Genomic DNA, 23,656 nt, shown 5'->3' with positions numbered 1-23,656 from the left:
AGCTCAGACACGACTTGACCTCTGGGTAGGTTTAATATCATTTATATCTGAAGTACATCCTGTAAAAATACATTCATGCAACAGGCATTAAAATCAGAGTATTTCATGAGCAATGGTCGATTCAATATGGCAATGGTCCAATAGAGAGGACAGTCAGCGCAGCATTTAGGGGCGTACATACCATTCAAACTACAGGACTATGTCACAGTGAGTTCCGCTGGAGTGTCCGTGCGCCCCGGATGTCCCGGGTCTTATAGACGCCCCTTTTGAAGCGAGCACACCCTGGGTTCACCTTGGTATAATTTCACTACAAGTGTTATGAGGCCAGGTGTTCAATTCTACCGACAACTCACAATGGCGAATTCCATATTTGGACAATCAGCTGCAGCCCACAGGGTTTATTCGCATTTAAGATGAATAATTGTTTGTATTATTTATCATTCAAGAGTGATTTTGAAGGGAATGGCAATCGTTTGGGAAGAACAGACATTGATGAAAGTGGAATAACAAAACCGAAGTTCCCTAATTGCTCGTTTCAATTCAGCATTCTGGTTACGGCCTAAATGTCTCAATATGTCTTTTTGACACACACAGAGCGGTTTAAAGGTAGGAAGCAGGAGATTAACAAGGGGTTTTGGGTCAAAAGCAGAAACTTGTGACTTAATACAATGAGATCACTTGAGGTCTCATCCGCAAATTGATGTGGATGACACACTGACACAGCTGGGCTTGGGGTCTTTGTCTGATGAATGTCGGGCTGTCACACTCGCTGACCACGGTAAGTGGAGGAGGCCCAAAGCCTGCCCACCACATCAGAATGCTCTCGACGAATCTTCTTCTTCTTCTTCTGTCGTATGCAGCACAATGCTGCAGAGCAGCATCATTGGTCGAGGGCATCTTTGGCGACTGTGCCCCTGATGCAATCAATGTCTTCTGCAGCTAAGGGCAGGGATTGTAGAATATTTTCAGTGTGTCGGCGATAAGTCGCTTACTTTTCACGAAGGACATCGTGGGGTCTTTAACGACCACCAACTAATGCTGGCAGATGTGACGCCCAGTTTAACGTCCATCCGTCCATCCTAGGGATGTCACACACATCTATGAATGGCCTTACCATCCTAGGGATGTCACACACATCTATGAATGGCCTTACCATCCTAGGGATGTCACACACATCTATGAATGGCCTTACCATCCTAGGGATGTCCCACACATCTATGAATGGCCATACACACACATCTATGAATGACCCGACCTGTGAAACACCGGGATGAAAGTTCATAGCTGGGTCAGCATTCAAACCCAGGCTGGTCAGCTTCGAGGCGATTGTGCGGACCCCTCTAGGCAATCCTGTCAACAACCCACGACGAATCAGAAACGTGGCTCGAAACCAATCCCGGACAGGCCACCACTTTGTCGGGGGTGTGTGGAAATTTCTACCCTGAACAGTCATGGGCACATTAAACTCACACCGGTGATGGCGATGCAACAAAGCTTTACCCACTCCACCACCAAGTCACTCTGCAAATAAGTGGGGATGATAATTTATTCCTTCCACTCAAGAGGCAGAGTGGATGGGTGGCTTGCATGCTTTCTTGGGCTGTTGAATGTCGGCCAAAGTCGTGGAAATGACATGAAATGTGGCACTTTGCTGACACCGCAGAAAACCTCAATGACAGGTTACAGTCAGGTTTGTTCATCAGGGAAAAAACTACATGGTGTGGGCACAAAAAAGAGCTGAATTCTTAATCCACCTTAGCTGGCAACCATCTTTTACAGCTCCCACTTGGCTCTGGGGCCATCCTTACCTGATCTTTCTTTAGGTTAAACTTTCGACAATTATAATTACATTTATGACAGGTCTCTTGGAAAAAAAAGGAAAAAAGGGATGCAATTACATTGTGAATTATATAAATAATATAAAGATCAATGTGGGCAGATAGGAAAAGTTGGAAGTGAATTTGGGATGATGATGAAGCTATATTCAGCACCTCAGATGTCAGATGGGAAAAACAGTAAAGTAGTTAATCCCATTGAACAAGGCAAAAAATGGGAATTTTTCACAGTATTTCCTTTTTAACCGCGAAAAACAATTTATTCCGCACACCACTGCTCAATACACGCGGAAGACCATTCAAAATGATTTTGTAAGATTAACTGCTGTGGCATTCCTAAGAAAGTTGCTTGATGTCCGGCCACTCCTTCGGCACATGCCATGACGGATCTTGAGGAATATCTAAATTTGCTGCTTTGTCCCACAATGGGAATTGGCAGTTCAGAGGTTAGACTCATTGCTATCAGGGAAAACAGCTGCTGTGCATGAACTGGAAACACCTCCATAACTAGATAGAGATATGGTCTCACGGATTCGGAAGGCTATTAAGAAGATGCTGTGCCTCCCATCCACCACCTGCCGATGCCTCCATAGATGTAGGAAGTGATGCTGATACCCCCATGGCGTGGAGACCTAGCAGGGTGGCAGATACAAACAGGTGAAAGTAATGCCTAATTGAAGAAAAGGAGCGGCTGCCATGGTGATAACAGCGGCTATTTTAATGGAAGTGTCCTCAGGATTGAACCTGAGATCACTTCCATGAAAATATTTCAAGAAGGCAATGCCAAAGGCTCATGTTTATTTTGTTATCTAATGTCCATTTCTGGATAACAGGTTAGCAAAAAGGTAGCTCTCACTCCTCGACATATTCCCTTTTTTTTTTTGGATCCATCCAAACTGCTTTTAAATTCCGATCTGACCGACCATCTAGGCCCATTTTCTGGTGGGTGTTAAAATTTCAGTTTCAAAGTATTTTATGGAAAGTGTAGGTGGATTGCGTGCTGGTACCCTTGTCCAATTCCAAATTCCTTCACAGATTACAGCTGGGAAGGCAATGGCAAACAATCCAGGAGAATTCTTGCCTTGGGATGCTTTGGCAGCACTGAACCTGCTTCTTGGACAGAGCATCAAACAGAGTTTATTTACCACCCAACCAGGCAAGGCCATTACATCCTTGTGAACATCTTCCCTAAATTTTAACTTACATACCAGCTGGGTACCCGGAGTTGCCCGGTACTCTTCTAATCTGGTTGGCATTTTGAAGAAATCAAATTTTCATATTACTTTTCTCTTTTTGTTGCTTCGGAAAGCAACCATCGGAGAGCATTCGTAAATGAAAATTTACGTTAAAAAGCGTAAACACATAGGTAATAATGTTCGGTACCTTCCGGGTGTCGTATAAAGCTAACGTGGTGTATGTACCGATTGGCATCGACGCCGGTACACCGGGAAATCACAGAACCGTTGGAAAGCGTCCGTAAATGAAAATTTACGTAAATAACTGTAAACACATCCATTAAAAAAACGTCAATCGATATCTAGAATTTGAAAATTGTAATTTCTATTACTGTAAACTGTGAAATAAACATGATAATAATGTCTGAAAATTAAAGAAAAAGCGACCGTAAATTAAAATTTACGTAAATGTCAGTAAAAGCGTCCATTTTAAAAAACGACCTCAATTGATAACTTTCATTTGAAAATTGTAATTTCTATAACTGTGAACTGTGAAATAAAAATGACAATGATGTCTGTAAATGAAAAAAGAAAAGCATCCGTAAATGAAAATTTACTTAAATAACCATAAAAGCATCCGTAAAAAAAAAACCTCAATCGCCTGCCAGAAGAGCAAGGAAAGCAGTTTATTGGGGTTACTTCTGGTCTGTATGGCTGGCAGTTCGACTTTCCCGTCCAGTTTTTGATATTGTGTTGTCTTTGCTGTTGAACTCTAACTGATGAATTTAAATATATTTAAATTTGCACTCAGTTCCTTTTTATTTATGAGCGTGAGGTTCTGACTTCTGATTTACAGTATATTGTCGCGTTCCTGGCGATTAAAATCTTTACCAGGAAACAGATTATCCGAACAAGTTTTAACTCCGCGGCGATGATCAAATGCGGACTTTATATATGCGGAAGGAAGAAAGGGGATGGGGAAGATGGAGGGCCTTACCTGAGTGTCCGCCGGCAGTTCCCAAACCTGCGAAAAATACACTCAAACAAAACGGGTTTAAAATGTACAAGGAAAATAACAAAAGGATTTATTAAAAGAATACCGATAACAAGAGAAACGCGACTGTCAAACGAAATTCCTATGGGATCCTCCACACCAGACTTGCACACAAACACAGGGAAAGATAAACTGGAAATAATGGGGTTTGTGTGCACTTATCTCCGATCACTGGTGGGGTCTCGTCAGGGTCTGTGAACGGGTCCGGAGGTCCGTGCGCGGAAACGCCCAATAGGCCTCGATGGTTTGCCCTTGTTCACCAGGCCTCAATGCACCCTGCCTCCACAAATGAAGGAAGTGATGCTGATACCCCCATGGTGTGGAGACCTAGCAGGGTGGCAGATACAAACAGGTGAAAGTAATGCCTAATTAAAGAAAAGGAGCGCTGCTGGTTGCGCTCCAGCGACCAGCAGCGCTCGTCCACGCGGAGAACCGCAGTTCTCGGGCCGAGGCTCTTCCTGCTGCTTCTGCACATCTCCCGATGGCATCTCTGAACACGGTCGGTCCGACCGCTTCCTGTCGCCTGTCGCCCATGCACAATCGCTCGCGAGGTCCAGAACGTGAACAGGCACAAGAGCGCGAGGGAGAAGAAGCAAAGGAGCAAGAGGTCGTCGAGGGCAAGATGAAGGCGTGAAGGGCAAAAGGCAAGAGAGAAAATGCCGGCCTGAGAGTTCTTTTAATGCCCCGCTCTGACGTCATTGGCGCTTCTCTTCCAATCTCCGCAGGCCAACACCACCGGCCCAGCTTTTCACCAATCAGCGCGCCGCTTCTTGCTTTCCTTTCTCTCTGCCAATCAGTGAGTGCCTTCTTACTCCGCCCTGGCCAATCACGGCTCCTCGGGGCGTGTCTTCGGCCTGCTCAACCCCGATGTGTGCTTCCCAATGGTGTAATTAGAGGCAGCGGTCAATGTACTGGCTTCCTGGTGGTTTTTATTGTTATTTAGTGTGGTTTAATGTGAGGAGAGTTTGGTGAGCAGAGCTGGGTGCCAGACCGTATCGAAGGCACGTGATATTTCAAGGGAGACAGCTCTGATTTCCTGTTTGGCATTGAGGTCCTCCATCCATTGTTGAGACAGCAGAAGCAGCATGTCCAGAGTAGAGTGACCTGGTCTGAAACCAAATTGATGATCAGAGATCAAGCCATTGGAGAAGAGGAAAGATTTCATATCCGAAGCAATGATGGATTCCATGACTTTGCTGATAATTGGGAGCAGGCTGATTGTTCTGTAGTTGCAAGGATCTGTTTTTGCACCTTTTTTGTGTAAAGCGGTAATGTTTGCTGATTTCCAGGATGCTGGCAGATGACCTTGAGCAAAAGATAGGGTGAAAAGAACAGAGAGAGGGTGAGATAGAGCCGCAGAGCAGGATTTTAGGACCCGTGGGCTGATGCCGTCTGGTCGAGGGTTGACAGAAACTTTTCCACCTTGTCAGGAGGAAAGGACAAGGAGTCCAGGAGCAGCAGGGTACGACTGGGTATGGTGGGTACAGAGAGAGATGGGTTTGGGACTAAGGATTTTGAGGCAAACACAGAGGTGAGGCATTCGGCTTTGTCACGTGCGATGTCAACTGTGTGGCCATTTGAGGTAAGGGAGGGGATGGAGGGGGAACAAACACCAGAAACGGATTTGACCAGACGCCACCAGGATTTGGAGGAAGGAGACAGGTTTGAGAGTTCATTCTTGAGTGAGGAGAGATAGTGCTTCCTGGCACTCCTGAGGGTAGACACACACTTGTTCCGAGCTTGGTGGAAGGAACTGAGATTGCCTTCAGTTGGATTAGCCTTCCAAGAGGCAAAGGCAAGTTGTTTCAGGGCAACTGCCTCACCACAAGATTCAGTGTACCATGGACGGGAGGAAGGGTAAGACAACTGAAGGCGAGATGGGATAAATCTGTGCATGAGAGAGATCAGTTTGCTTTGGAAGAATTCCCAGGAAGAATTGATGTCAGAGGCAGTGGAGATGGGAGACCAATCCAGACGATTGATGGCTGCTTGAAGACCGTCCCAGTCGGCCTGAGTGAAATGCCAGACTCGTCGACGCTGAGGAGGCTCTCTGAGAATGGCCAGAGAGATATCCACTTTGACAAGCACATGATCAGAAGAACCGATTGGAGCAGAAGAAGAGCAGCAGACATTAGCAGGGAAGTTTGTCATGACCAAGTCTAGAAGAGAAGATACTCCATTGGCTGAGATCCGGGTCGGGAAATTGACAGATTGTGTCAATCCCAGTGAGTCACAGAAGTCCTTTGCTGAGGTGCCATGACTGGTGAGAGAGGAACCCACACCCAACCAGGTGGCATGATGACAGTTGAAGTCACCACATATGAGGAAGAGAGAGTTGGGATGAGTGGATAGAAGTTGGTCCATGTTGTCAGACAGTGAAATGTAGATGGAGTCATCACTGTTTGGGGGCCGGTACAGAACACATATGAACAAAAGGTGGGAGTGGAGAGGAAGCCGTAGCCAGAGGTACTCCTGGGGGTGAGGAAGAGAGAGGGCAGTGCAAGGAGAGTGAGGAAGAGAGTTTTTGATAAAGATAGCCACCCCACCACCAGGCCGAGGCTCAGGTCTATCATACCGGAGGAGGGAGTAACCAGGAAGAGATATTAAGGAATCAGAGACATCTTGAAGGAAGAAAGTCTCTGTTAAGCAGATCAAGTCTGGATTGTCAGAAGCAACCTGTATGGAGAGATCAGTCAGGTTTGAGCGAAGGCCCCGGATGTTTGAGGTCCATATCGTTAATGAAGAGAGAGGGGGAGCATCGGGTACAGGACAGGGGAGGGGAGGAGTAGGGTAAGATGAAGGATGAGAGGGGGAGGTAGGGAGAGCAGTTGATAGTGTGTCAGAGATTGCAGAAGAGTTCCAAGAAAGGGAAGGATGAGGAGGATGAAAGGTTTGATGGTGAAGGGATGAGGCACAGTGAGGGGTTGTTTGAGGGGGGGCAGAGGAAAGTAGAAGGTTGGGGGGGGGGGTGGAGGTATGAGATAGAAGGGAGACGAAGTGGGGAGGAGGCAGCTTTGAGGAGGAGGGGGGAGGAGGGAGAATTGGAGAGGAATGGTATGGGGGGAGATTTGAATGGGAGGGGTTGGGGGGGAGTTTTGAAGGGGAGGAGTGAGGGGGGAGTTTAGGAGGGGAGGGGCAAGGGGGAAGTTTAGAAGTGGAGGGGCAAGGGGGGAGTTTAGGAGTGTAGGGGCGAGGGGGGGGGGGGATTTGGAGGGGAGGGGAAGGGGGGAGTTTAGGAGGGGAAGGGCAAGGGGGGAGTTCAGGAGTGGAGGGGCAAGGGGGGGATTTGGAGGGGAGGGGCAAGGGGGGAGTTTAGGAGGGGAAGGGCAAGGGGGGAGTTCAGGAGTGGAGGGGCAAGGGGGGAGTTTAAGAGTGGAGGGGCAAGGGGGGAGTTTAGGAGTGTAGGTGCAAGGGGGGGATTTGGATGGGAGGGGCAAGAGGGGAGTTTAGAAAGTGGATGATTAATGAAAGACGAACATTGAAAACAAATTGGGTTTGTTGTGATTTTCAAGTTAGCAATCCGATTCAGAACGATGGAGGAGGGATGGAATGAATGTGAATTTAGACCATGTAGTGAGGGAGACGTATAAGATATTGAATTTCTTTTTTTTGAAGTGGAATGAGTTGGAGAGGAAATTGAGAAGAGCCTTTTAAATAGGAAGAAAAACAGCGTGTTGTAAAATACCACTGAGTAAAACACTGAAGGGGAAAGGTTAAACATATTTAAATAATATTTAAACAGAACCGTGAACAATCTTATATGCACAAAATACCAACGGGGGGAGAGCCGAGAAGGACCACCACGAGTCACGTGAACAGGGCAAACGGTGGATGGCAAGGAGATAATGGGGGCGGGGCGAACAGCACACCTGGACAGAAAATACAGGATGAGACAACAGTACACATGGAGAAAGGAAAATAAATGTTTTTTTGTTTTTTTGTTTTTTTGGGGGGCGGGGGGGGGGGGGGGGTTGGGGATTTAGAACGTTAGACAGAGTATTATGTTCGGGGTAGAAGGGAAAAAACTAAGAGCCAAGCAAAACACGCTTAAGTTAACAAACACCGACGGGGGTACAACTACAAGGCCGCACACGAGGAGCAGAACACGATTAATTAATTACGAGTTACAGGAAATTCAAACCAAAACTAACTATAATCAAACAATATCGCATGGACGATAAAATAACGAGTTGAAATTTGACAATCTATCTGGGGAAATGGGGGAGAAACACGTGGTCGAAGAACAAACGAACGAATAAGAATGAATAAACAAATGAGAACAGAGAAGGAAATATTTTTTTTTTTTTTTTTTTTTGAGTTGAGATTTACATAAGGAAGTAGCCTATGGGGTGAAAAGACTGGGAAAACAGAGAACGAAAGTTATTGGATCACAAACGATGGACCGCTGAGAGAAAAACAAAGCCTCAAGGTTGTACAGTGTACACGGTACAAGGCCTCAAGACACGACACGAATTAACACGATTTTCAATACAGGTATGAAAGATTTGCACCGAAAATCTTCGTCGGGAGACAATATATACACCATAAAATAAATACAGTTATAACGAAAATACAAATGGGAACAATTACTTAACTTCGATTTCGATGGAGAGCGTGGAGATCTGAGAATAAACGAACCCTCGCCAGCAAGACCGGAAACGGAAGTGAAGATGATCTGGTGTTGATTGCGGAAAGTATGGATGGACTGAAGGAAAAGATGAACAAGTGGAAGGAATGTATGGAGACAAAAGGTCTGAAGGTGAATATCGGAAAGACGAAGGTGATGGCAAGTGGTAAAGCATGTGGTGAGGTGGAAAGAACTGGGAAGTGGCCAGGTGCTGTGTGTAGGAAGGGTGTCGGAGTGAACTCCATTCAATGTACAATGTGCGCTGAGTGGGTTCATCAAAAATGTAGTGGTCTGAGAGGGTCATTAACCAGTGTGGCAGCTACATTCAAATGTAAGGTGTGCACAGAGGGAGCTGCAGATGGAGGAAATGTTGAGTTGGATCTTGGAGACGGCGTGAAGCTGGTGGGTGTGAAAACATTTTGCTACCTCGGAGACATGCTGAATGGAGAAGGTGGATCAGACTCGGCAACGGTTGCTAGTGAGATGTGCATGGAAGAAGTTTCGGGAACTGAGTGGTGTGCTGATGAGGAGGGGAGTGTCGTTGAAGCTGAAGGGAAAGGTGTATGCTGCATGTGTGAGAAATGTTATGATTTATGGGAGCGAGACATGGGTCATGAATGTAGAGCAGCAACGAGGGCTGGAAAGGGTGGAAATGCGAATGGTTCGGTGGATGTGCGGAGTGTCGTTGAGATAGAGGAAGACAAATGATGAATTGCGAAAGATGATGGGAATGGAGCCTGTGGTTGATGCTGTGAAGAGGAACAGGTTGAGATGGTTTGGTCATGTGTTGAGGAAGGATGAAAGTGACTTGTTGAGAAGAGTGATGGAAATGAATGTAGAAGGAAGTAGAGGACGGGGAAGACCGAGAAAGCCTTGGCTAAAGATGGTGGAAGAAGAAATGTGGGCAAGGGGGTTAACAAGGAGAGATGCAGAAAATAGGGCAAAATGGAGAAGATTGTCATGGGGACCGCAAGGCTAACCCCTGCTCTCGCAGGGAAAATGGCCTTGAAATGCATGTTGTTGTTGTTGTATTCATGAGCCCTTGAGCCAGACCCCCAAATATTCGTCACCGGTATCAGTCAGAGGGAGCAAGGCTAACTATGACTTTTAGCAAGGCTCAGGTCCCTGGAGATGGACAATGTGTGATAGCATTGTGTAGCTCTTGGCCTTCTCCCCTAGGGTCGCTGGTTGCAGAGTTTTCATCCATAATGTATGGGGTTGTTGTCAGTTTATGGTGTATAAAGAATGTATTCAAGTATTTTCAGCAAAGCTTTGCATCTATTTGGCAAAGATATGAAATTCCTCATGTAATGGTGTTAAGATGATGCACCAGTGATAAATATAATGGCCACAATGAACTTTCAAATGTGATGGAAATTCCCCATGGGGAGTACTTGACGATGAGACACTTTTCAATTTTTTCCATGGAGCTGTTTCAGAGATATAGAGGTGCGAAGTTTTTCCAAGGTGGCGCCCGTGCCACGTGACCTATGATGTCATAATTATCACTAAAATTGTACAGGCGAGGCGCTCCTATGGAGAAAATTTGTGTCGATCGGACCAACAATTGCAGAGAAAAAAATTAATACTGATTGGATCAAGCGTTGTACTTGTCGAATTATGATGTCATATTTAAGCCTGCTGTTGGTTTAGCAGTTGGGGTGCCGGCTTGGGATGGTAGGATCCTGGATTTGAATCCCGGTCGATCACTGAATTAATGCCGGGCGGTTGACTCAGCCTGTCATCATTCCGAGGTCGGCAAATTGAGTACCAGTTCACTGGTAATTCCCTGTGTGTCGCAAGAAGTGACTAACAGGGTTGGCGGCAGGAAGGGCATCCGGCCATAAAACATTGCTTCAAAAAGGGGACCAAGGTGCACAAAAAGGCCAACCCCTGCTCTGCGTGGAAAAATGGCCTCTAAAGGTGGTTCTTCTTTCTTCTTCTATTTAAGGTCGCGATGACATCATGATTAACAAATTTTATTCCCCATGGGGAGTACTTGACAGAGCTGTTTCAATTGTTTCCATGGAGTAGTTTCGGGGATAGAGGTGTAACATTTTTTTTCCAAGATGGTGTCCATACCATGTGACCTCTGACGTCATAATTATGAATAAAAAAATTCTACAGGTGGAGGAAAATGAATTTTAAAAGTGCAGATACCCATGTACACAACCGATTGCCTAACCCTGCTTTTCACTTTGAGCGCCGGTAATGAGAAATAAAGGACATTTAACAATGAAACAAAATAAAGGGGTGGAGGGAGGACAAGACCCTGCTAAACGCGGTGTTGGTAGATCCATTATAATCATGCAACTATGAGTCATGTAATCAACGAGTTAAAGCTTTAACCCCAAATCATCAATTTTGTTACAATATATAATGTAATAAATGACATGATTATAAATAATTAATTGACGTATGTGGGGAATCTAACCCATGCTCTGTAATTGTAATTTTCCCACATATGTCAAATAAATATATAATATATAATTTCCAATTGTGCTTGAATATTATTTGATGAATTCTACAATTCGCAGGAGAATGTTTAGTTTTGCTTTTCTTGTGCACGTCTGTGTCGCAGACCATGGCGTCTGCTTTCCCCTTGTGCAAGCGTGTGTCTATGGGAACGAAAAAGCAGAATCTACAGAAGATCATAATATGGAGTTTGGGAAGGCTGAAGTGGCAGAAAGTTCAACATCCCAACAGGCCTTGCGTCTTGTGATTTGCATCATAGGCCTACAGGTGAAGACTTCTACATCGTGTCAGATTCGGAAGTAGCGAGTTACTTCAGACTCCTACATCCTCCTACTATTAATTTGCAATTGGTCACTCGCTTTGACTCAAACACAATTTTTTTAAATTAAGGGTGTAGTACCGGTGAACTTTCCAATATGCCTCTTTTAAAAAAAACTATGTTTTTATGGTTTAGATTCATACGTATTGTATAAACTCATTCAGTATTTCCTTTAAAATATCTAATGTTATCTTTACACGCAATTTACAAGAAATACAATATTTTGCATGAAATTTGTTATAACTTTAATTTGCATCATTCTTTTGGGCTGAAATTTGGACAGGATATTCAGAATATCACTTCCTTTAAAATGATGAAGGCTTTTGTTTATAGGAGTAGCCATTGTGGATTTATTGAAGGACAACCAAGTTTTATCTGGTAATTGGCATAATTAGCTAATTAGTGAACATTTGACATAATTTCACAAAATCCTCTCATCAGGTAGTAGAGTAACACATGTATAATACATGTACCAAGTTTTGTGTGAAAAGAATGACAGGTGACATAGAAGATAGAAGTAGAAATGTGTTTTGTTTTTCCTTGTTTTTTATTGACGGTCTAATTTATGCAAATTATATGCATGTAATATGACAAAGAAGCGTTGAAACTGGTCTGAGTTAAAGCCAAGATTATATCTTTCAAGAAAAACTTGAAAATTAGATATTAACTTGACTTTGTTTTTGTGTAAAGGCCTCTCAAAGGTACCTATGTCGTTTTCTCAATTTTTCACCAGTACTTCACCCTTAAGCTACATTTATTACGTTACATATTTTATTAGGCCCTGGCATCAAAAAGCTACATGTATCGAACAGTTTCAAATGGAGCACCTCACCACCATTGCATCATTTAAGTTGCATCAGACGTGGCGATAAATACGAATTGTTGCTCCGGGATTGGCGGCTCGATGACGGAAGACACCATTTGCATTTTTGCTACCTCAATCCCTACCCCATATCGAATCCCGTGCAGGCACGGTGCAAATTTGCTAGTGCAGCTAATGTGTGGTGCTGACTGCCAATGACCAATCCCTGCAATGGTAGTAACCTTGAAACTGATTGAGCCTGGTGTTGGCTTAGCGGTTAGGGTGCCGGCTTGGGATCCTAGGATCCTGGATTCGAATCCCGGTCGATCGCTGAATTAACACCAGGGGGGTTGACTCAGCCTGTCATCCTTCCGAGGTCGGCAAATCGAGTACCAGCTTGCTGGGATGAATGATCCCGGTGTGTACCCCGGTTTAGAATAGGTACACCGTATCCCTGCGCATCGTAAGAGCGTGACCAAGGGTTGGCGTCAGGAAGGGCATCCGGCCATAAAAAACATTGCCTCAAACAGGGAACCATGATTGTCATGGGGCCCGCAAGGCTAACCCCCGCTCTAGCGGGGAAAATGGCCTTAAAACGATCATTCATTTATTCATTCATTCATTCATGCATCATCGTTTGATATTGAAAAGAAACAGATGGTACTTGAGATGTGTTAGTGTGTGTGCTATTTGAGGCCAAAATGACCGCCACCTATCATGGGATGTTTAATGTGCAGTGACGTATTTTAACATCGGTTTATTTGTGCTCCATGCCGCACAGGTCTCGTATCTGACGTGGGGAGTGCTGCAGGAACGGGTAATGACGCAGACATACGGTGAGGGACTCTCCACCGGTGGAGAACGATTCAATGACTCCCAGTTCCTCGTGTTCATGAACCGTGTCCTTGCCTTCGCCACGGCAGGCATGTGTTGCTTGGTCACGGAGCAGCCTCGCCATGGTGTGCCCATGTACAAGTACTCGTTCTGCTCCCTGTCCAACATCCTGAGTAGCTGGTGCCAGTACGAGGCGCTCAAGTTCGTCAGCTTTCCCACCCAGGTCCTGGCAAAGGCTTCCAAGGTGAGTCGAGTCATTTTCTAACGAGACTGATTTTGTTTGAGGTGCCCCTCTTATTCAGCGGTTTTTTCTGGGCCTGTTTCATTTGAATTCAAATTGTGTAAAATTATATTTCTTTTTATTTCCCAAATTTTCGACTCTCATCTGTTCAATGTGATTCTCATGTTGAGTATATGCTTGTTTTGACTGCTTTGTTTGTACGTACATTTTGTCTGTGTTGGAAACATGGAATAGTCTACCAACAGATGTTTTACAAATTAATTTTTTATGCCTCCGCCCCCGAAGGTGGCCGGACGCATTATGTTTTCGGGTTGTCCGTCCTTCCGTCCGTACGGGTTAAACCAGGTTTTTATCAGGAACCACATGTCCAATTGAGGCGAAACTTTCAGGATAGGAGTGACACCCATGCAGAAAGTTTATGATAATTGTGATGTCATGGGTCACGTCGTATGGCATCCATCTTGGATTAAACGCAAATAATTAAAAATATATTTATCAGAAACCGCTGAATGGAAAAATTTGAAACTTGGCACATTGTCAAGTACTCTCAATGGGGATCAAAAGCATGGTAATGATGACATCATCGGTGAAGTGGTATACCAGCCATAAATGGTTTAATCGAATGCCTCATCCAAAAAATCTGAAATTGCATGCATATGATCTGTGACCCATTTGTATTGAAATATTACATTTATGACATCATAGTTCACATGGTTTGGCAGCCATATTGGATTTAACGTAAAACCTTAAAGTGTTATGTGAGCACCCAGTTCATGATGCGGGGATCCCAGGTACAAATCCAATGTGTAATGTTGATTTGTTCATTGTCTATTAATGTCCTTTTATTTCATACGAGGTACACAAATTCCTCTCTATGTCCTTGTCCTATATGTACAATCTCTCCAAGGAGCTATAGATTGCTCTCGACAATAAATAATAATAATAATAATATAAAACGATATTACCTATACAAGAGTAAAACAATATTACCTATACAAATTTGTGTTTTACTTCACATAATATGAGGGAGTTTCGATGTTTATGGTTTTTTTTGGAAGGGAGTGAGTGCCTCGTGGTGACGTTAGTAAAAGCTATAAACAAGTCATCAATGTAAAAAATGATGTATGCATGGTACAAAGTTACCGCATTATGTTGGTGGTGGTGGTGGTGTGTGTGTGTGTGTGTGTGTGTGTGTGTGTGTGTGTGTGTGTGTGTGTGTGTGTGTGTGTGTGTGTGTGTGTGTGTGTGTGTGTGTGTGTCTTCGTTAAATTTTCAGACGTTCACAAGTGAGTGCCAGGGAGTGTTTTCGGCAAAACAATTTTGGAAATTTTTGAAAAAAAAAAAAAAAAAAAATCAAATGATCCCAGACCCCATTCCTTCGTGGGTGTAGGGACATCTTTGGCCCCCACAAAAATTGATTGATTCAAAATGACAACAGGATTAGAACAGCACTGGGCAATGCCCAGGTGCCCTGCTAGTACAAAATGTAAAATAATCAAACCACCAAGTTGGAAGCAGTGTCAAAACCTACCTTGCAGAAAAGCTAGGTGTAAATGCTGTTAAATAAATAAAGCTTTATTTATCTACCAAATGGAGAAAAAAATAAATCCAAACAAACCAATTATTGTGCTTTCGAATAGGAAGAGTTTCATTACTTAACGTTAGCATTAAAAAATTAAAGATAGACATACAGTCAGAAAGGGAAAGACAGATAGATAGAGATATATAAAGAGATAAAGATCTCTTTACACTTAACCACCAGTAAGGGACTGTGTTCTCGGCAGCATTTTAAAGCTTCAATTGTGGATGTGCTTTACTGCCTTAATGATGTCATCTTTAACGTACATAAGACTTTTGGGCGAGGCCTATATACATTTTATCATGACAATGAACAAGCAAAGTTAAGCTTTGGCTGATTCATTCTATGTTCTAGCTTCTCAATGAGCCTCAACTCTGTATACAACTGGAGCAATGCGACTGTCGCCAATGTGCCTCCACGTAGTCCCTGCACATGACAACGGGTAGATGCCCTCGTTCACCGTCCTAAAAATAAACAAGTTTGATTTAAATCCCTTCAGCTGTTTTCAAGTATGCCATTTTTACCAGACAGGGCAGATTTCACATCGATCGGTGAAGCTGTTTCGGAGAAGGGGGGTTTTTAAATATCGGCTTTCAAGCTAATATGGCTGCCAAACCACGTGATGTATGACATGAAAAATGTACACTCTGCATATGTATGGGTAAGGGATTGTTACGGATTCGTCACTTCTGTTGTGGTGGTTTGCATCCACTGTAAATATTTCCGATTCCATGTATTATTATTGTTGTCATTTAAAGGGAATAGATATTTCTAGTTTCAAAAGTTAAAAGTTAATGTTAAAAGAAACAGGAAACCGGATCGGGAACCAGAAAACCGGAAGAAGACGAGGAGAAAGGAGGCGGAGCGAGTGAAGTCGGAGAAGAAGCGAGTCGTTTCTTCGTCCTGAGCGAACGTTGTCGAGCAAGAGTCATGAGTGAACTTTGGGTTTCCTGGAAAGGGATTCCCGCGATAGGGTGGTTATCGCTGTGACTGATCAACCTGCGTGTCAGGTTTGGCATTGGATTCCGAGGAATCATCGTTGTGTCATTACGTCTCAAGTACGAGGCGTCGGCCATTTTGATTCGTGCGCTTTGCTCATCACAAAAGGTCTTTGCTTCGCGTCAGCCGTTTTCACCATTCAGACGTCTATCTGGGATGTGTGAGTGCAACGCGAATTTTGAAGACAAACCTGAGGTTCGCCGATTTGGAGCGGTGAAACATTCATACCCGAGGGGGTGAATTTCCCAGTCGCCTTGAGTGCGCCTTTTCGCAGCTGTTGGCCGCGTGACCCTTTTCTGCCGCTTTGGCCGCGTACGCCTTTGTGCAGTTTTGGCGGCATGACTGGGCCTGTCATCTGAACGGGATTCGGGTTTGGATTCGACATCTTTCTGACGATCGCTGGAGGGGATCAAATTGAGCTCGAAGACGGGAATATAGTGACATTGGGGAATGTTCTTTTTTCACTCACTTGGAGCACAGTGAGTTACCTGATATTAGATGATGGTTCCATCATAAGGTATATGTTGATTGTACTTTTGATTGCTATCATTGTGGTACTGTTATTCTTGTGTGATTTTTAATACAATATTTGTTTGTTAGTAACAATTGGTGTGGTTTCACCATTGATTTTTTGACACAGAATAACACATTTTTCTGCCGTGACTCCTCTCGGGGCTCGGAGGTACACCGCGACCAGTGGGTCGGGGAGGAGCACGTAACAGGGATCATGTTTATGAAGTTTCGTGTTGATCAGATAAGGTTTGTTTTTTATATCCAAGATGGCTGCCAAATCACGTGACCTATGACATTTTCAAACTATATGCAACAATGGTGTTAGATGACATTTTAAAAATTTCGCATCAATAGGTTAAGTGGTTTCAGAGATATAATTATTTCATATTTTCTTTCAATCCAATATGGCTGCCACACCATGTGACCAATTCTATTTTTGTGATCAACTTTTAATTGCCATGGCTAGTCAATGACACGTGTAAAGTTTCGAGTCAATCGATTTGGTGGTTTGGGAGAAGATGTTTTTTTTAAACAGACACCCAAGTTCAGGTCATGAGGGGTGTTTCCAACCTTACTTGATTATTATCTTTTTAGCCGCGTCGCAGACGCTGCTCATAGAGTGCCCTCTGCTGTTGTTGTTGTTCTTCTTGTTCTTCTTCTTGTTCTTGCAGAGAAGACAAAACCTCAAAGCTCCACCCATTCTGGGAACCATAGCTCCACCCATTCTGGGAGAGCCTTCATATAAACAAATATCCACCATTTTATTAACTCGCATAGCTTTGAGGCCTGTTTTGTAGGCCCGTGGTGTCTTCCTCTCTCACAGTTTTATTTCAAATCAAATTCGATATATCATTTCATTTTTCAGTCACTAACATAGTTTTAGACTCGGTTGAAAAAAAACGGGAAGAAAATCCGATGAAAGTTGCCTTTTATAGAACGAAATGAATTCTCAAAGGCCTGTAACTTCAAGTCCATTGAGATTTTTTTTTTTAAATCGCGGCATGGTCAGTCATACACCGCCTGAAATAAGAGACGGGAAAATGCCGAGATATATATATTTTGTTTAAATCGCGGCATGGTCAGTCATACACCGCCCGAAATAACAGACGGGAAAATGCCGAGATATATTAAAAATTCGTCCATTTGATGACAATCGTCACGAAATATTTAATTTATACGTCGTCACAATAATATGGAGAGAGGAGCATAGCTTCGTTCACGTGTCGCCACACACGGGAAATTGCCGAGATATATATTTTTTAAATCGCGGCATGGTCAGTCATACACCGCCTGAAATAACAGACGGGAAAATGCCGAGATATATTAAAAATTCGTCGCCACACACGGGAAATTGCCGAGATATATTTTCACTTTGCACAAAAATAACATCAAGTAATCGAATCAATAGGAATGTCCTGTGCCTATAACATCAACGTTATAGGCACAGCTGCATCTAGGCATTGTGTAACATCGACGTGGCTTTTGTTTTAATTAAAACTTTTTGTACTTTTTTTGTAAAAGTTGGTAATGTATCCTGTAAATTGCACTTAGTGAAGGTTTGGATAAGTTACAAAAATTTGAACACCTCTCAGGTGTATGTATGTAGGAGCATTTTTTTTGTTGTTGTTTGTATGTGTACACTTTCACAATTACCCCCTTTTCCCACAATTCCCACTGACTTGTCTGACATAAGTGTTAAATATGCCAAAACACAATCTGGAGAAGATATACATATATATATATAATTGCCCAGTTTCGAAAATTGCCTTGTTTTGCTGCCTCTGCTGTCATCTTCCTTCAACTACGCATGTGCCTGACGGAATGACTTGAAAACTCGTCGTTGCACTCCTTGCTGTTAAAGAAGAAAAAAAAATCCTGCACCTTGCACTGCGACGCCATCTGTTGTCATGGCGCCTAAGAACAGATCAAACGTTAGGCTTCTGGGAGAGACTCGCAGCGTGTTCTTTGTATGTATGTAAAAACGTATATACATGGAAAGTGTAACTAGAGCTGCTCGCCGTATATTCACGAGCATACGCACAATGAAGGGGAACTGTTTCCGAGTGCTACATAAGTTCTGGTACTGTACTCATGCATATTAATGAACAATCCATCCTTTGAGTTTCTCAACGAATTCAGACACTACGATTTAATAACTACAATAAACCTAAATGCTTGGGGGTCCATTTCCATGGCCGCAACAATATTTACAATTAAACTTCAAGTGTTTTCTTTACTTTTGCGTAATCACTGCCTTTCATAGTCCTGGGGCCACGCAGTATAATGATGTCTGCATTTATATTCGAAGCTTGTTATATCATGCATCGCTCATCAGCCAAAGTTGATGTGGAAAAGAACATGTAAATTGAGCAGCCGACTTTCACCAAGTGGTGGTAGTTTTAATCACGAGTGAAGCACATTTTACTCAGTTGTGGAAGAGGTAACAAAAGATGCATGCGGACCGCATTGCGAGTAACAAAGCTGATGGAAATCGGATGTTTAAGTTTAACACAAAATTACCACAGGAACAGCTTTAGGTCATGTCATGTTCGTTTGATACATATTTTCGGCTTCAGCAATCACCAAATCAGCTGTAATATGAATACGCTGGTAAACTTTGTCAATCCGATAAAGATATGTACCAGCTCACAGGTTTGCAGGCAAACACACAAGCATATAAGCCTCGTCTGGGTTGAGCTGTGCTCGCTTGTGGGTGATGATTTGTCCTGCCTTGCTGAAGAGTCGCTCAGAAGGTGAGGAAGTCGCTTGGATGCAAAGGTATCTCTTTGCAAGTTTAGCCAGCAGGGGGAATAGCCTTCCCCATGATAACGGTTATTTTATTTTCAACTACAACTTGTATTAAAAACGATTTGGTTTTAAAGTGAGATCAGGATTGGTAATCGGCACAGCTATCGCGGACTATTGCTATCACTATTGCTATCGCGGATCGCTGTACCGGTAATTGGCACAGGCCAATATCGCTATCCTGGATCGCTCTACCGGTAATTGGCACAGGCAAATATCGCTATTGTGGATCGCTGTACCAGAAATCGATACAGACCAATATCACTATCGCGGATCGCTGTACCGGTAATCGATACAGGCAAATATCGCTATCGCTGTACCGGTAATTGGCACAGGCAAATATCGCTATTGTGGATCGCTGTACCAGTAATCGATACAGACCAACATTGCTATCGGTGTACCGGTAATTGGCACAGGCAAATATCGCTGTCGCTGTACCGGTAATCGATACAGACCAATATCGCTATCGCGGATCGCTGTACCGGTAATCGATACAGACCAATATCGCTATCACGGATCGCTGTACCGGTAATCGATACAGGCCGATATCGCTATCGCGGATCGCTGTACTGGTAATCGATACAGGCCGATATCGCTATCGTGGATCGCTGTACCGGTAATCGGCACAGGCAAATATCGTTATCTCGGATCGCTGTACCGGTAATCGATACAGGCCGGTATCGTTATCTCGGATCACTGTACCGGTAATTGGCACAGGCAAATATCGTTATCTCGGATCGCTGTACCGGTAATCGATACAGGCCGGTGTCGTTATCTCGGATCGCTGTACCGGTAATCGATACAGGCCGATATCGTTATCACGGATCGCTGTACCGGTAATTGGCACAGGCAAATATCGTTATCTCGGATCGCTGTACCGGTAATCGATACAGGCCGGTATCGTTATCTCGGATCGCTGTACCGGTAATCAGCACAGGCAAATATCGTTATCGTGGATCGCTGTATCGGTAATTGGCACAGGCAAATATCGCTATCGCGGATCGCTGTACCGGTAATCGATACAAGCCAATATCGCTATCGTGGATCGCTGTACCAGTAATCGATACAGGCAAATATCGCTGTACCGGTAATTGGCACAGGCAAATATCGCTATTGTGGATCGCTGTACCAGTAATCGATACAGACCAACATTGCTATCGCTGTACCGGTAATTGGCACAGGCAAATATCGCTATCGCTGTACCGGTAATCGATAGACCAATATCGCTATCGCGGATCGCTGTACCGGTAATCCATACAGGCCGATATCGCTATCGCGGATCGCTGTACCGGTAATCGATACAGGCCGATATCGCTATCGCGGATCGCTGTACCGGTAATCGGCACAGGCAAATATCGTTATCACGGATCGCTGTACCGGTAATTGGCACAGGCAAATATCGTTATCTCGGATCGCTGTACCGGTAATCGGCACAGGCAAATATCATTATCGTGGATCGCTGTACCGGTAATTGGCACAGGCAAATATCGCTATCGCGGATCGCTGTACCAGTAATCGATACAGGCCGGTATCGTTATCGCGGATCGCTGTACCGGTAATCGGCACAGGCAAATATCATTATCGCGGATCGCTGCACCGGTAATCGATACCGGCCAATATCGCTGTCGCCGATTGCTGTACCGGTAATCGACACAGGCCAATATCACTATCGCCGAAAGTTGGACGAAAGAGTCAAATGCTATTTAACCAAGCGATGTTCATGTTATCAAATTCCACCCAACTGAGAATGCGTTAACGTGCTCTTCTGCATATTTCATTGTCTTCAACAGTTTATTTGAATTATTTTGCTGTATTCCCCTTCACCTCCCTGCCTACCATCCCATTTTCCGACAAACGCAATTACATTATTTTCTTTACTCAAGGTTAGCATGTCTGCACTTGACATTTCGTATTTCATAGGCCGAGTTGCAGTGATGCAGCGTTACGGGTTTCCGACTATCTTGGGCATGGCAATAGATTATTTTGAAGGAAACTCGAGAAGCTTATTTTTATGCTGGCAGATTTTCAGGGCCATGTGCCTTTGGCTCAATTCGGACTTGTTTAATGGTGCTGTTTCCTTGCAGGTGATTCCTGTGATGCTCATGGGCAAGGTTGTGTCCAAGAAGACGTATGAACATTGGGAATATTGCACAGCGGGGCTCATCTCAGTGGGTGTGAGCATGTTCCTGCTGTCCCGTGGAGAGGAGATCAAGCACTCGTCGACCGTTACCACATTCTCGGGTTTGTTCATCATGGCGAGCTACATTCTCTTCGACAGCTTCACTTCGAACTGGCAAGACTCCCTGTTCAAGTACAAAATGTCTTCCGTACAAATGATGTTTGGTGTAAACCTCTTTTCGTGCTTGTTCACCGTCAGTTCGTTGCTCGAGCAAGGAGCTCTATTCGATTCTCTGGCATTCATGGGACGCCACGTCGACTTTGCCCTGCATGCTGTCCTGCTCTCCGTTTGTTCTGCCTTCGGACAGCTCTTCATATTCTACACCATCAACCATTTTGGTGCAGCAATCTTCACGCTGATTATGACGACGAGGCAAGCGCTTGCCATCCTGCTCTCTTGTCTCCTCTATGGACACCACGTGCACCTGCCGGGGGTACTCGGCATCGTGACTGTGTTTGCCGCACTGTTCATACGGGTTTATGCTCGCAGTAAGGTGAAGAAAAACAGTCTGCGATCATTACCCCCAGCACAGAAAATTTGACACACTTTGGATTCCCGTTAAAGGTGATGGGCATGGTGCTAGTAAAATGTTCCTGAAGACTATCTGTAGTTCTTCGTTGCTTGACAAAGCACTTTGGAATGCTACTTTTATGTATGGGATGGAAAAATTGTGAGCAAGTTCTACTGCAGTTTTTCTTTTTTTTTGGCTTTTTGAAAATGTCCACTTCTTTTCTTTGCTTTTTTCTTCTTCTTCTTCTCCCTTTTGGAAAACTGGATACAAAATGAGAGCATGTTTCGTGAAACAAACTGTCATTAAAAAAATTTGAGGGAAAAAAATAACTGCCAGAAATTAGAGGCTTCGGGAAGAAACTGTTTTTTAGAAAACTCAGTTTAACTGGTCTGGGTAGTCCTTGTATAAAGTTTTATGGAACTTGTCATTTGCTGTACAGTTTTGTAAGCCAGGTAGCTACTGGTAAGGATATCAGGGCAAAGGATGCAGGTGGGTTGCGGGTGAAGGTATCCAAAGTAACTGACGTGTGGATGGTTGCTGCATTTCAGTGCGTACACTCAAGGTTTTGGATTTTTAAAATTTTTATTCTTATTGCATTTACATTGTCTGTAAAAGTTAATAGCCATTGCAATGTAAACATGTATCAAACAGATCATTTCTTTTAAAGAACAAAGGTGGAACCATGCGTTTTGATTTGCATTATTGGAAAAAAACAATTTGTTAGCGTCGTTTCCGGAGGCAAAGCCAATGGTAAGGTACTTCATAAGTAGATCGTTGCACGGTGTCCGCATCGTGTGGGATGTGCCACAGGTCTTCACTCGCTTGGATGACCACGTCGTGCTTCTGCACTGGCTGCAAGAAGAAGAAAAAATGGCGTCTTTGGCATCATTAAACTAAAGTATTTCAATGTGGAACTGCCTCTGCATGAGGTCATCTCATCTCGATTCTCAGAGATGAACTTGTAAATTGGGACGTCATGTCCGGATGTGTGTCTGTCCTGTCTCCCCCGTCCGTTAACTTTTTGCTACTCCTTCCTTATCATCCGGCTGATTGTTCTGAAACGTGACGTGCATACAAGATAGTAGCCCGCACAATCGCTCAGGTTCTTTACAAAAGGTAATCCTTTTTACATGCTTGAGAGATTGGACCCTTTCGACCCCTTACCTTTGATATTAACTACTCTTGGAACGTACCATTTAGACCATCTAGAACCTTTTAAGCTCAGTCCGCAAACATCTATCATCTTCGTGCAAAACAGACTTGTACTCTTTTTCAGCAAGTGATGGGAAAATTAGACCCACTCGGGGGTGGGTTTCCTGTAAGTTGTAGACAAAATTGAAAAACATGGGTGAATGGTGAACCCTCAAGCGAGGTGAAGTGTTGGTTGACCTTTGTGAGTATGTCTATTAATTACGTACTGCTTGAACACGAGTACATCTTAATTACTTGTTATTGAACCTTGGACTATGTCTTTTAATTACCTCTAATAATTACGGACAAGTGGAACATACATTTTAGACCTTTCGGACCCCTTTAGACCATTTTAAACCTTGTACCCTATGGACTTTTTAAGACCCTTTCACGATGTAGACCCCATTTGAACCCTGAGTTTCCCTATAGACCTAATGAGACCTTCTGTCTGCAAGGCCTTTTGCAATAATACTTGAGGTTCACCAATCATCAAAAGGCCCCCCCATTGGTAAACCAC

At 43.8% G+C, this 23,656-nt stretch overlaps 2 protein-coding genes across 13 annotated transcripts in view; one reads left to right on the top strand and one right to left on the bottom strand.

Moving 5' to 3' along the window:
- Positions 1 to 22,628, top strand: part of SLC35B2 (solute carrier family 35 member B2) — a 44,784-nt gene extending 22,156 nt beyond the window's left edge. For both annotated transcript variants that reach the window (XM_068128206.2, XM_068128203.2), the window contains 3 exons: positions 11,273 to 11,433; positions 13,069 to 13,365; positions 21,343 to 22,628. In XM_068128206.2, coding sequence (XP_067984307.2) covers positions 11,350 to 11,433; positions 13,069 to 13,365; positions 21,343 to 21,978 — 1,017 coding nt within the window. In that variant the 5' untranslated portion in view covers positions 11,273 to 11,349 and the 3' untranslated portion in view covers positions 21,979 to 22,628. The remainder of the gene's footprint in view (positions 1 to 11,272; positions 11,434 to 13,068; positions 13,366 to 21,342) is intronic.
- The window catches only part of PRORP (protein only RNase P catalytic subunit), a 30,162-nt gene continuing 29,017 nt past the window's right edge, over positions 22,512 to 23,656 (bottom strand). For all 11 annotated transcript variants that reach the window (XR_013624609.1, XM_078784889.1, XM_078784895.1 and 8 more), the window contains one exon: positions 22,512 to 22,800. Coding sequence is in view for 10 of the 11 variants with exons in the window: in XM_078784889.1 (XP_078641015.1) it covers positions 22,669 to 22,800 (132 nt within the window). In the remaining variant the exon portion in view is untranslated. The remainder of the gene's footprint in view (positions 22,801 to 23,656) is intronic.

Source organism: Myxine glutinosa, chromosome 9 (genome assembly GCF_964187855.1).
Source record: "Myxine glutinosa chromosome 9, kmMyxGlut1.1, whole genome shotgun sequence".
Classification (NCBI taxonomy): domain Eukaryota; kingdom Metazoa; phylum Chordata; class Myxini; order Myxiniformes; family Myxinidae; genus Myxine; species Myxine glutinosa.
Note: the sequence above shows the minus strand (reverse complement) of the source record. Positions and strands in the feature narration are given on the sequence as shown.